The 12,114-nt window shown below is 39.1% G+C and overlaps 1 protein-coding gene across 4 annotated transcripts in view; it reads right to left on the bottom strand.

Annotated features, from left to right (window-relative positions):
* The window catches only part of CACUL1 (CDK2 associated cullin domain 1), a 51,638-nt gene continuing 40,866 nt past the window's right edge, over positions 1,343 to 12,114 (bottom strand). For 2 of the 4 annotated variants that reach the window (XM_021397915.1, XM_021397913.1), the window contains 4 exons: positions 9,351 to 9,440; positions 7,348 to 7,486; positions 5,242 to 5,285; positions 1,343 to 4,331 (listed from right to left, as the gene is read on the bottom strand). In XM_021397915.1, the coding sequence (XP_021253590.1) occupies positions 4,291 to 4,331; positions 5,242 to 5,285; positions 7,348 to 7,486; positions 9,351 to 9,440 (314 nt within the window). In that variant the 3' untranslated portion in view covers positions 1,343 to 4,290. The remainder of the gene's footprint in view (positions 4,332 to 5,241; positions 5,286 to 7,347; positions 7,487 to 9,350; positions 9,441 to 12,114) is intronic. The other 2 variants (XM_021397916.1, XM_021397914.1) reach the window with 1 other exon arrangement.

Here is a 12,114-nt window from a genome sequence, read left to right as displayed (position 1 = left end):
GCTACAAGCACAGTACCATCAGTGTGACTGCCTTGCACCATTACCTTGGAGACCAGCAGGCAAAATACCCATAGCCTTGCCATGGAGAAAAGAACCTTCTCTTCTACCAGCCAAAGAATACCTCAAGATGAAACTTCAGAAGAAGAGATCCCTGACTACCTACTAATACTCCTCTTAGCTAGAGATAAAATATTAAATAGGACCTCCATCCCCTTTCACAAAAGTCACAAAGCTATATGCTGAGAATCTACCTTCAAATCTCATGTCCGAGAGCAGTGTCCAAGTACTACTGAAGCTCCAGCAGCTTGGTGCTGTGACCACTGTCCTGGGAACCTGTTTCAGTGCCCAGCCACCCTCTGCTGAGGAACATTTCCTTGTACCCAACTAATATCACAGCGAGTATTCCCACATTACCACACTGTACCACTATAACATGATGGAAAGCACAGCAACAATAGCAGGATAGCAAAGTCCTAGGCTGCAGCAAGTGAGGATAAGCCCAAGTACAGCAGCTGTGGACACAAAGGAAAAGGGCTGCTTACCCTCAAAAGGCCTCAGGTAGGCAGGGAGCTCCAGCAAGATACCCTCCCCTCCACTGCCACCCCTTAAATGAGGTCTGGCAAGGGCTGGATCCTCACTCCACCCCTTCCAGTCACTCAGTGCATTGCATGCACCTGAGCTTCTCTGGGTTGGCCCTGCCTTCCCACCAGGTGTTCAATCACTGGTTCAGGCCATGACTTGCATTTCCATTACACACACCATCCCAGCAGAACAGATAAGGAAGTTCACAATCCAAGCAGTGACCATTCCTCACTAGCAGTACTTCTTGGTTGTGGTCAGAAACTGTATCAATCCTAAAGGTACTCAAACTAACATACTGTGAGCTCTACTACATGACACCTCGTGCATTTCAAGATGTCAAAACACCTTGGGTTTTCCCTCAGCAGGAGCTGAGGTCATGACAAGAGTAGAGACTTACATAGGTGCTGTATTTTTCCCCCATCCCACAGATCTGCAAACAGGCCTTTCCCCAGGGCTGCCACAGTACACATGAATGATATTTTTCTGTCACTCAGAGCACGACCTTTGTGTTACTGCTTATTTTGTTTTTAAACCTGAGGTCAAAACATTGTTGCTTGAAACCATTCATTTTACAAACACTTCCTCAATAACTGCAGAAAGGCATCAAGGAAATGCAACTATAGAAGAGACGAGTACTTATCTACATGGACTCCCTTTTACCATTTGTATCAAAGCCCATCTTAAATATATATTGGCAATCTCCTACCATCACAGTTGTCGTGGAGTTGGATATATCAACTTTCAAAATCAAGAACTGAAATTCATCTAAAAATATTTTAATGTAGCAAGTTTGGCTATAGAACCAGTGCAACATAGAGAGGACACCCATTGCATAACCAACTTTACTGCTTAATCTTAACAGAGTAAGCTACAGATGCAACGGATTTACCACAAGTTATTTGGTTAAATTAAATACTGCAGTTAGGATCATGCTGTTCATAGTTGTTGTGGCTTTACAGTACCAATGCTCAAGGTGGCTGAGTTAGTTTTACTGTAAAATGCAAGTTTACAGAGAAACAAATAATTTAGTATAGTATGCTGTATTCTGTTTCATGCTCAGTCACAACGATAAAGCGTTAGACAAACACTATTTCAGCATTATGTTAATAATGCCAAAACACACAAATTTTAATGCCAAATTTACAACGTAATACAGTGCTTAACAAACAGATTTCTCGTGTATGTTGGCCAAGTGAGAATGCTGCACAGGACTGAGAAGCATCCAAGCACTGCTTGTAGTGCGCGTGAAGTGAACCACACCGACAAGAATGCTTTACCTTCTGAAGGAATTATTGTCCTAGAAGTTTGTGCCCCAAGCATAATGCGACATAAAATGAATGTTAAAACTCTTGCCTCAACCATGAAGCAAAAGCACTGTGTTATTTACAAACTTAAACCAGTAAAAACACTTGAAAAACAGAAAAAGTTGTAATCGGTTGACAAAGATGACAGAGCTTGCTTAGGGTACTACATGAATGAGAATGAAGTTGTAAACAGACTTTAACCAGGTTAGGTTAACACATCTACTCTGAATTCGAGTGTTGTCATTTCAGCACAGAGTGATTTTTAAAGCTAAGGACACTATCAGTGGTTTTATTTTTGTTTAAAGCCAAAACTGATACAAATCAGGAAGCTGGCAAATCTCTTTTTGTTCCCTCCTAGCGCTCATTAACTTCTCCACTGTGTACCAGCAACGTTTTTCAAAATACCTGATTCTGTTTAATGTTGCTTCAACTTAAGTGGTTGGTAGAAAGTTGAAACAAATGCTATGAGCATTTGAAAATCCCTCTTCAGGTTGGTTTGCTTTTCCACTATTAGGCATGGGGTCTGACTGCTGGCATTGTTCTCCCTGGAAAACAAAAGACTGATGCATTCATTTTTAATTTTAAAACTTCCTCAAAATTAAATTTTCTTTGCAAGCATGCAAAGCAATACGTAGGTATAATCACACTGGAATCTGTCAGTCAAGGTGTCCTTTTCCTTCTCCCTTTTTTCCCCCTCCAAATTAAAGGTATTGCCAAAATGGTTGATGTGAAACTGATAACATTAAACTCATTTACATGAATTCTGGCTACAAAATATAATGAAAAAGAAAGTTTATCCCTGCCGCATATATTATTATTAAATCTTTTTCCTGCATTTCAGAATGAACACATGCAAGCATACAGGAGTTTCTGTTTTGTTGTTTTTGTTATGTTTTTTTTAAACAGGAATAAAAGTTGTGCAAGACATAACTGAATAAACTTTTGTTTCGTTTCAGAAAGATTTTATATTACCAACTCATTTATCTTTGTAACTAAAAGTGATAAAAATAAATCCATAGTATTAAAAAAACTTAGTCAAACTGCTCTTTCAAGTATGTTTTTCCCCTCAAAGGAATTACATTAGCCACATATGGGTAAAAACTCATATAACAATCATCAGGATTCAGACCACAGGTCCTGACCTCCTAGAACAGGACTCAGCTGGACCTCCTGCTGAACCCACACAGGACTGGAAGCAGGTACACATGCATGCGTTACACCACTCCTGAACTCCCTGATTCTGACTACATCCACCATCGCACCCCCATCACATCCCTGCACAAGGAGCAATAACACAGAAGACACAAAGTGATCTTGGACAGGTGGTATTCACTGATCAATCAGGTGCAAATCTGGTTTGTGCTGATGGAGATGTACTTTACAGACCTACCACAGTGGAGAATTTTTCCACAATCCACCCTAAAAAATTTAGCCATGGCAACTAATGTTTCCACACGACACAGCCTAAAACACATCTTAGTATTTCCCTTCAGTCTGAAATTCACATCTCAAACAACTGCAATTATGGAGGCCAATGAAGAGTTAGAGAGGGGTTCTACAAGAGTTGGTCCCAGCACTGAACACTAACACATACAAAAAATGAAAAGGGACAAGCTTCTGAGTCACGATTCGTGATGGTAACAGGTTCAACTTTTCTTCCTTCCACTTTAAATTCACCTCCTATTGATGCAAGAGAAAAGTGCAACTTTGCAGCATGTTTGTTCACATCAAGTTTTTCCTCAAGAACACATTTTGCAGTAACAAAATATGGTCTATAAAGTTGCAAAGTGCACGAGCTGAAGGCACAGAGTACAAACACATAGGAAAGCAGAGTTCAAAATAACAAGAAAAAAACCTGGAATTTAAAACTCCCTGACAGAAGATACATATATATGGGACCAACTCTTAAAAGGTGACAATTTTTATACTAACAAACAAATACTGCAAAATAATGAAAATTTATTCCTATTATTTAATCAAAAGCTCCAGAAAATACCTTGAAGTTTAAAAACTAATACACTGACATGTTAACTAGTTTTAAGAACGTCCTTAATATTAAGAAAAGAGTGCAAAAAAGGTTCTTCCATTCTAATGCTTTTGGAAGCTGCTGATTTCGGCTGCCCATTCCCACTTTGAAAGGATTATTTTTTCAAGGTGCGTTCTTCACAATAATCGTAGAGCATTAACTTGTTGAGAGACCAAGGAGATATGTCTTTCAAAGTCACCCCAATTGTAGCAGCAACTGACATTTTATTATATGAAGAAGAGAGTCCAAAATTCTTCTTCGAGGCATAGTTTGTGTCAGAGCTCAAGTATCATCAGTTGCCAAAGAAGGCTCCGGATATCACTTGCGCTCCTCCAGTGTCTGTTGTGGCTAGGAATAGAAGCTGATCCAGTATATTCACTATCTGTACCCCCTGGAGCTTGCACAAGCTGATGAGCCATCTGAAATCATAAAAGAAAAGTTCAAGATATTCTCTCATTAAGATTCCATGTTAGGTCCTTTGCCCTCCTTCCCCAACAATTCTAAAAACAGCACTTCCTGCAAAACATTAGCAGTGCCACCTGAAGATGATATACCAAATAAGCACTCATGCATTTCAACATGTAATAAATATTTATAACTGTATGACATTTTATGGTCAGAAAGGAAGCAAACATGCTCAGCTGAAGGGACAGGAAGAAACATAGGGGAGAATGCAATGAAATGAAGTTAACAGCAGCACCAGAAATAGATACTATTACCAAACTCCAGGGGCATTTAATGACAAGCAGTCAGGACCCCATTTTTAAATATTGTAAAATAAAAGCCATATTATAAAATATGGCTGACTATATCTAGGTTAGGGATGTCTGGAATAGAGCAACTGACTGGAAGGGCATGGTTACAAGTCACAGTTGCATTGTTCCATTCCCAGTTTGTTCAGAAATATTGAACTTCACAGCACCCAGAGCAGACCTTGGCAGAACCACATCTGGCGGAGACCCATTGGAAACCCCTTGATTTGACAGCAAACCTCAGCTTACTGCTCAAGGAATACTCCAGAGCTCTGAAGCTTTGTAGTTCCAGCGTAGCCCAGGTTTTCTTGAGACACTTACAAGATTGTTGGGCAATGCAGTCAACCCTCACTGAAGCCAAGAAACAAAGCCATGACTACCACCTCTTAAGGTGCCAATAAAGCCTACTAGACTGCCATAAGAGGAAACTAGATTTGTTATAAAGTACAAACAACGCAGTTATAAAGGAGTAGTTGGTACAGAAATGCAGAGACAGATAAATATCCTCTATTCTTGCTTGTTGGGAGGAACTATACCCAGCTCAATACTGTCATCAGAGCTGAAGATTCATACTTACTGTAAGATAACTCTTCTCCAGCTCTCTTCCGTGACTGGTCACCTCTAGGAAAGAGGAACGAGAGAGGTATGTTCATTTGCCAAAGAAAAACAATTACAAAACACCTCAGCACAATCAACTTCTTATGGACTTACAGAAACAAACTGCAAACACAGGAGTTACACAAAATGATTTCTGCAATCTCAGTTTACAAAATCAGATGTATTAGCTAATTTTATTCACTTAATAAAAATAGGAAGTTCAATTTTATACGGTAATATTTTAACAAAAAGAAGGTGATACCATGGTGCATATGAGCACTTTCCTGAAGTCACGTATGAAGTCGTTTTCTTTAGTTCTATAAGGCTTGGTTGAGAAATTTTAAAAATTTGAGAAATCTGCATCTATCAACCTAAAATACTAAGGTGTGCCTGGAAACTCAACAAACTGACTAAAAAGTCCAAGCTGACAGTACTCCCTCTCTGAGCAAAATATTGAAATAACTGCAGAGTTCTACAAACACAGGTTGACTGCATTCCTCCTGAAAACTGAAAGCAATATTCCTACCCATGTGGGGAAAAAAGAAAAAACAATATCCCCCAAACCTCCTGTTGATCTTAGGTACACAAACTCTTCAAGGCTGGAAAGCCTTGCTGTTTTCATAAGTTTCTCATGCTGATAGGCTTGCTGTTGAAACTGTTATATAAGGAAGAGAGACTCCAACATATTTTCATCACGGTAGTTATAATTTCACACTTAACTGCTGGAAACTGCTTTAAATCAGGAGTTCTAGTGATACAAAGTGTTCTTCCTCTAAAACCAGTCCTAGGGTGGTAGACCTGCTGTGTATACCTTGATTAAGGTCTTTCACAAGAGAAATACCACTGAGTGATTGGTTTGTGTTCCCGTTTTTTGCGGCAACAACATGTGCTGATCAACAGACAATTTCAACTGTAGCCTGGCAGGCCATTAACACTGCTCAAGACATTTCCTAGTGCTGTATTCAACAGTTACTGCTGAAGAAGTGCAGCAGCAAAGACATCACCATTTTTTGATGTAATTAGAGGAGAGCAGAGAACTCAACAGAACAGTCTTGACATGCTCCTTCATTACAGAAAAACCAACCCTTTTGTACATATATACCCATACAGCTATATATAGGAATATAACCTTATCATTTATAACCTTTTACAACCGTTTTATATTACTGTACAGAGGAAGAAGCACATTAAATCTTGAAAAGTGTTTCCTGGCAAAATGTATTTCAAATATCAATGCAAAATGTAATGAAGCAAATATATCAACTGTACTTTCGTTTTATTTTACCTTTTAATGGCGACAGACTGTAACTTTATGCACCATGCATGTTTACTAGAATTCACCAACTCCCTGACAGTACAAGCCTACAAAGAATATTTTGCAAAACTTTCACCAGACACTCAGTTATGCCACTGCAAAGTTGTACTTTGCACTAAGCTACATCAAAAAAAGCAATTGTAACAAAGCACAGGCTAGTGCGATTTTATAAACCCACAAACATACATCACTGCTCCTTATGTGGCCAATACCCTTCCTGACTTCCACCAAACAGGCTTGATAGAGACCATAAAGCAACTGGCACAGTCCAGACTGAACAGAAAAGAAAAATTTCCACTGTCCCATCTACTGTGTGCTCACCCCTTCACCTCAGCTCAAAGCTTAGTCAGAAGGGAAATTCTCATTTAAAATAAATAGCTTAGCTGTATAAATAGCTCTGGAAGTGGAATAAGGAGAGGTCATTAAATGACATTTTCAGGAACACCATGGAAAAAATGTCAGCTTACAGAAAATAAAAGACCAACGTAAAAGCCTGAATAAGAACATGACTGTGCACTGCAAGTACAATCAAAGGACAAGGAGGCACGAACTATAATCTGTCTCATGAAAATACTTTAAGATTTCCAATCTTCTGGCTTTTGGCTCCATCTGCAGGGTTGGTAGCCCTCAAAACATGTGCAAATTTAGGCCATATTTTAGATACGAAGTTTCAAAGGTTCTTATTAACTCTTAAATTAATCCTTCAATACTTTTACTTGTATCCATCTTTACTGTCCATCACAATTACTACAGAAGACTAGTAACTGTTACCTAGTAAACCCATTCTGCATAAGTTCTCTTTGAAGTTTCTGGTCTTGAGCAGCATATTCCTGAAGCTCAGATTCCACAGCAGGGGGTAGAATGTTTGGGATGAATTTAGAAAATAAAGCTGGTGCCATCTGTACCCATTCTGTAAGAAGACGGAAAACAATAACAATATATGGATGAGATCATTTGTGAAATTTTGCTTTTTAAGTTAACAGCAGACTTACTATGTACCTTTGCCCTACCTTAAATAGCTTCTAGTATTTTGAATTAAAAAAACAAAACAAGATCTTGGAATAAAGAGTCACACTTAAAAATAGATGTTTGCATGTAGATACAGGATTTTTTTTTGTCAACCGTACAACCAAAACAAAGTTCAGTTCTAGTTGCATCTCTCAAGGATTACTGTATCTTTTACCTGAGTCTTCCTATCCAGCTGTGGAAAGGAAATCTCACAAGTTGTGGGAACAATCATACAGATGTAAGACAACTATTCAAAATCTGATGAGGCTCATAATGCCACCCAAACTAGTATCTGCCTGAGAAGTAAACAGGCAAGACAGGAATCAACTGAAATGGACAGCAAGGAAATCACAAGCCCAACATCTATAATATTAAGCGCAATACAACAGAACCACATTGGACTGCTTTAAAAATAAATCCCTTTTATACTTAACATATATATCCTTCCTTTCTGCAGTACTGAACACTTTATTAAAATGATGCTCTTCATTTTTAAAATGTTATTATGATAATTCTGTTGTCGTGAAAATAAATCTTGCTTACTAAAAGTGATTTATCCATGCATTTTGTAAATTGAAGGTCTACTACACTCCTGCCTTGTTTAAACACTAAACATTGCACTACAAGAAAAGGGCTTTTTTGTAAGATGTTCCTATCCACACTCTTATTTCTATAAATAGGGACTCCAAGGCAAAAAATCAACTTAAGCTGGAACACTGCAGTACTACTGAAAGGAAAAAGAAAGAGAAGATCTAATTTGTTCATTTTGGTTGGGGTATTTTTTGTTTATTTTTCTTTATAGGTGTAGAAAAATGAGAAAGACTTTCATTCTGAAATAGAATGGCTTGAGTTGGAAGGGACCTTAAAGATCATCTTGCTCATTTCAAGTTTCAGAAGCCAACCAAACCATTTCCTTTCTAGTTCTCAGAGGCAGATAGGACTTGACAGCAAGATTGCAGAACATCATTAGAGAACAAAAACATTTTAACATTGCTAAAACTATGCATCTTACTTTTACTAGCCGAACTGCCATTTTGGCACAGAACTCAAGCTCACAGCAAGCTTCAGGTACCATATATTTATGGATATTTTGAGAACTTCCTGAGTTGATGAACTCTTCTCAAACACAGGCTAGAGTTCTGCTCAATTCTCCAGATATTACAGAACAAAGGGGTTTGGTGCAAAATGGATTCAAACCTGCAACACGTTTTTGCTTTCGATATAGTTATTGTTACATAAGGTGTCCATGATGTACTGAGGAGCTAATTTAAGGTCCTGCATGAAATAATACCATTCAAATAATGGCTTCAGAGAAGAAACTGTCATTCATTTTACATTAAAGATCTGACCTTTTGAAGAGCTGCTGACAATAATTCTCATCATTTCAGTGCATCACCTTCTAAATCTCTGTCATAACTGACGCATTAAAGAAACTTCCTTATTCTTACAGAACACAAGAAAAAGCTCTTCTTATAGTCTTCAGAGCAGAGAGTTTGCTGCTGTGTTATTTGGATAAAAAACAACATCACCACCACAAAACAACTTCGGTACCCACATGGTTACCACACCACCTTGTGCAGGTCACAGAGATGGGCAGCAAGAACCACCAGGTCCTTGGGTTCCTTACACAGTGCAACTAAGCATTATCACTGACAAAACACAACATGGTTTGCATGGTAAATATACATTAGATGGTTAGCAACCACATACGTATGTAGTGAAATATATCAGAACAACAGTACTGAGACTCAAACATTTCTTTTTACCTGGTCTTAGTGTATACAGGCCTTTCACAATATTCGCCATGGTTGATGGAGTTATTTGAAAGGGTGTTGACTGAGCTTCCAAAAGTAAAGCTGAAATAAAATTAAGAGAAGCATAATTATCCATCTTCCTAATTAAAAAAGTAGGGAATTACTCACATACTTTAGTTCAAAAGAAATACAGCAATTGTGCCTTTTTTGTTATCAGATCGGTGGCTGTTTCCTTTGAGGACATCTGGACTTCATACAATTTCATCTTTCCGTAGAAATATTCTGCTCAAGTTATGGAAGATGAAAATGTGAAAACTTATTTTTCACCCCTTTTCAGAAAGGCAGTGGGAATCGTGACATAAAAACAAGCAAGCAATGGCTTTAAGTACTCTGATACACAAGTAAACAATTTATTACTAGAAGCACCCAGTGTGGTAAACACCTGGAGAGTCACAAATCCTCCCTTCGTATTTTTTAGCATCTTGCCTATAAAACTAAGACTGGATTGAAAGTCCATGAATGAAGTGGTGCAGAGAAAATAATCTAGAAATTAAATGAGTCATTTGTTCTTTTAAACCAAAAGCAGACATTTCTACTTCATTCTTGATACCAATGCCCTGTAGTAAAAACTGCAGTAATTGCATCTTTTTCAAGTGGATATAACTGTCAGTAGCAGATCTGGATTGCTTATACAAAGCTACCCAGACCTTTAGCCTGCACTACATTTCTTCGAGGTCTGAACTTACATTTGGATTATAAAAACAACCAAAAGAAAAAGATCACTACGGTTTAAACCAGCCGCTGCCTCCCGGGTTTTGTGCCTCTATGAAGCATCTGAACAGTACATAAACCCTGTAGAAATGACTGTTACAACTCTTCCTAAAGGGCACATCTCTTTCACCTACACACTACAGTCTCTGGTTTTCAAACATCTTTGTTTCTCCAGTTTTAACTTCTGTACCTGTCACTATAGCACTTAACGTAAGAAGAAAAACCTCCAATATTATGTTCTGCTCTTCCTGAAGCTGTGTAGACGGTTCATAAGAGATTACTGAAGAAAGCTTTTTTTCTAACCTCGCATTCCAAGTAATCAAAGCTGTTAAACAGAACTGTTATAGATGAATTTATTTTACACAGAACTATCTTAAAAGTGCTTGCTCCTTTCAGCTGAAGGCTTGAGGTGGTGAGGGCATATGATTTGTTTTATAATGACATGTTTACAGCCTATTTCCTACTCTTCAAACAGTCTGGCAGCCAAGAAAGCTACAAGTTGTTATGTTAAAAAGGGGCTAATGCTCTGTAAGGAAGATATGCATACAGATAGTCATGGACAACCCATGCAGTGGGTATGGGCAGCCTGTGCTCCGTAACTTGCACAGCACAGCAGGTGCTGACGGTCAGAGGGAGCCCACGTGTTCCAGTCCATACCCACTGCCTCCTCTCCTGTCTTGGGCACCACTGACAAGAGCCTGGCTCCTTCATTGCACCCTCTCAGACAGAGAGGTAAAGCTGTGAGCCAGTCCATGCCATTTCCAAAAGCTAGATACCAGTACCTGAAGGATGAACAACACAACTCTACTTAGAGATATTTTCAAAGTTATTTCCCTAAGGATGAATAAAAATCCAAATGCTTCTGGATAGGTCTGAAAATCTCAATACAGGTTGAAAGACAAAAATGTAAGTACATCAACAACACGAAACTGCTTTGCACAGAAACTCGCCTTCAGCTTCACAACAGAACCTAACCACTTCTTACCAAACTTTCAATCCCGTATTACCTCTCAAGAACACTACTTAAATCTAACGATGAGAAACAGCTGTGCCAGTCACACTGAAGAAGCTACCCTGTTATTGTTACGATCTTGACCTTACAGGAAACCTCCAGATATGAGGACTTTGACTCCTGCTTTTTAGAGCGGTTAATGAGACTCCAGAACACCAAAGCTGCACGGGCTCCTTCAACCCTTGGCACTGGCATGGGCTCCTTGGAGAAGTGTGGATACCCCATCCCTGGAGGGGCTTGAGGCCAAGTTGGATGGGGCCCTGGGTAGTTGATCTGGCAGGGGCAACCAGCCCACAGCAGTGGGTTGGAGCTCAATGATCTTAAAGGTCCCTTCCAACATAAGCCATCCTGTGATTCTATGACCCATTGCCAGGAGGCGGCATGCACACAGAGCAGGGTGAGGCAAAGCCTTGGGTGAGTGACAGCAGTAATGACTCCATGATACAATCTGACCACCTCCGCAGTGCTTTTGAACTAATATTGCATCTTACAGACTAAGTAACCAATATGTAAAGAAGTTAATTAACCTGCAAATAATCTTGAAAATAACTCACGGCAGAATCAAAGAGGAGTGTGGGTTCCCATGATGAAATGCTTTGAGTGCAGGGAGAGATACAAGATGCTTTGGAACACTGCTAACCTGAGGGAAGCCAATAACCACAAAGGCCTCAGGATTTTTGTCAAGGATCCCACAGCCCTTCAGGTATTCTCCCGTGACCAAGTTTCTCCACCACTCCATAGGAGTGCTCACATAGCCTGTTCCTTCACAAGGGTTTAAGTTACTTCGTAATTACAGGGGGCACCTGGGGCAAGACCAAGGACCCAATGATTAAATGAGTAGTAGATGATACATTGCAAGTTTGCACTCAGCTGTTTATAACTCAACTTTTTGCAAGTAAAACTTAAGAGTTAACTACTCAGAAAGAAAATCTCTACGCCCTTCAACATTCCTTCAAAATAGTTGTTTTGCCTGACAGATGTAATTTTTCTAGG

The sequence above is a fragment of the Numida meleagris genome, chromosome 5, assembly GCF_002078875.1.
Source record: "Numida meleagris isolate 19003 breed g44 Domestic line chromosome 5, NumMel1.0, whole genome shotgun sequence".
Classification (NCBI taxonomy): Eukaryota; Metazoa; Chordata; class Aves; order Galliformes; family Numididae; genus Numida; species Numida meleagris.
Note: the sequence above shows the minus strand (reverse complement) of the source record. Positions and strands in the feature narration are given on the sequence as shown.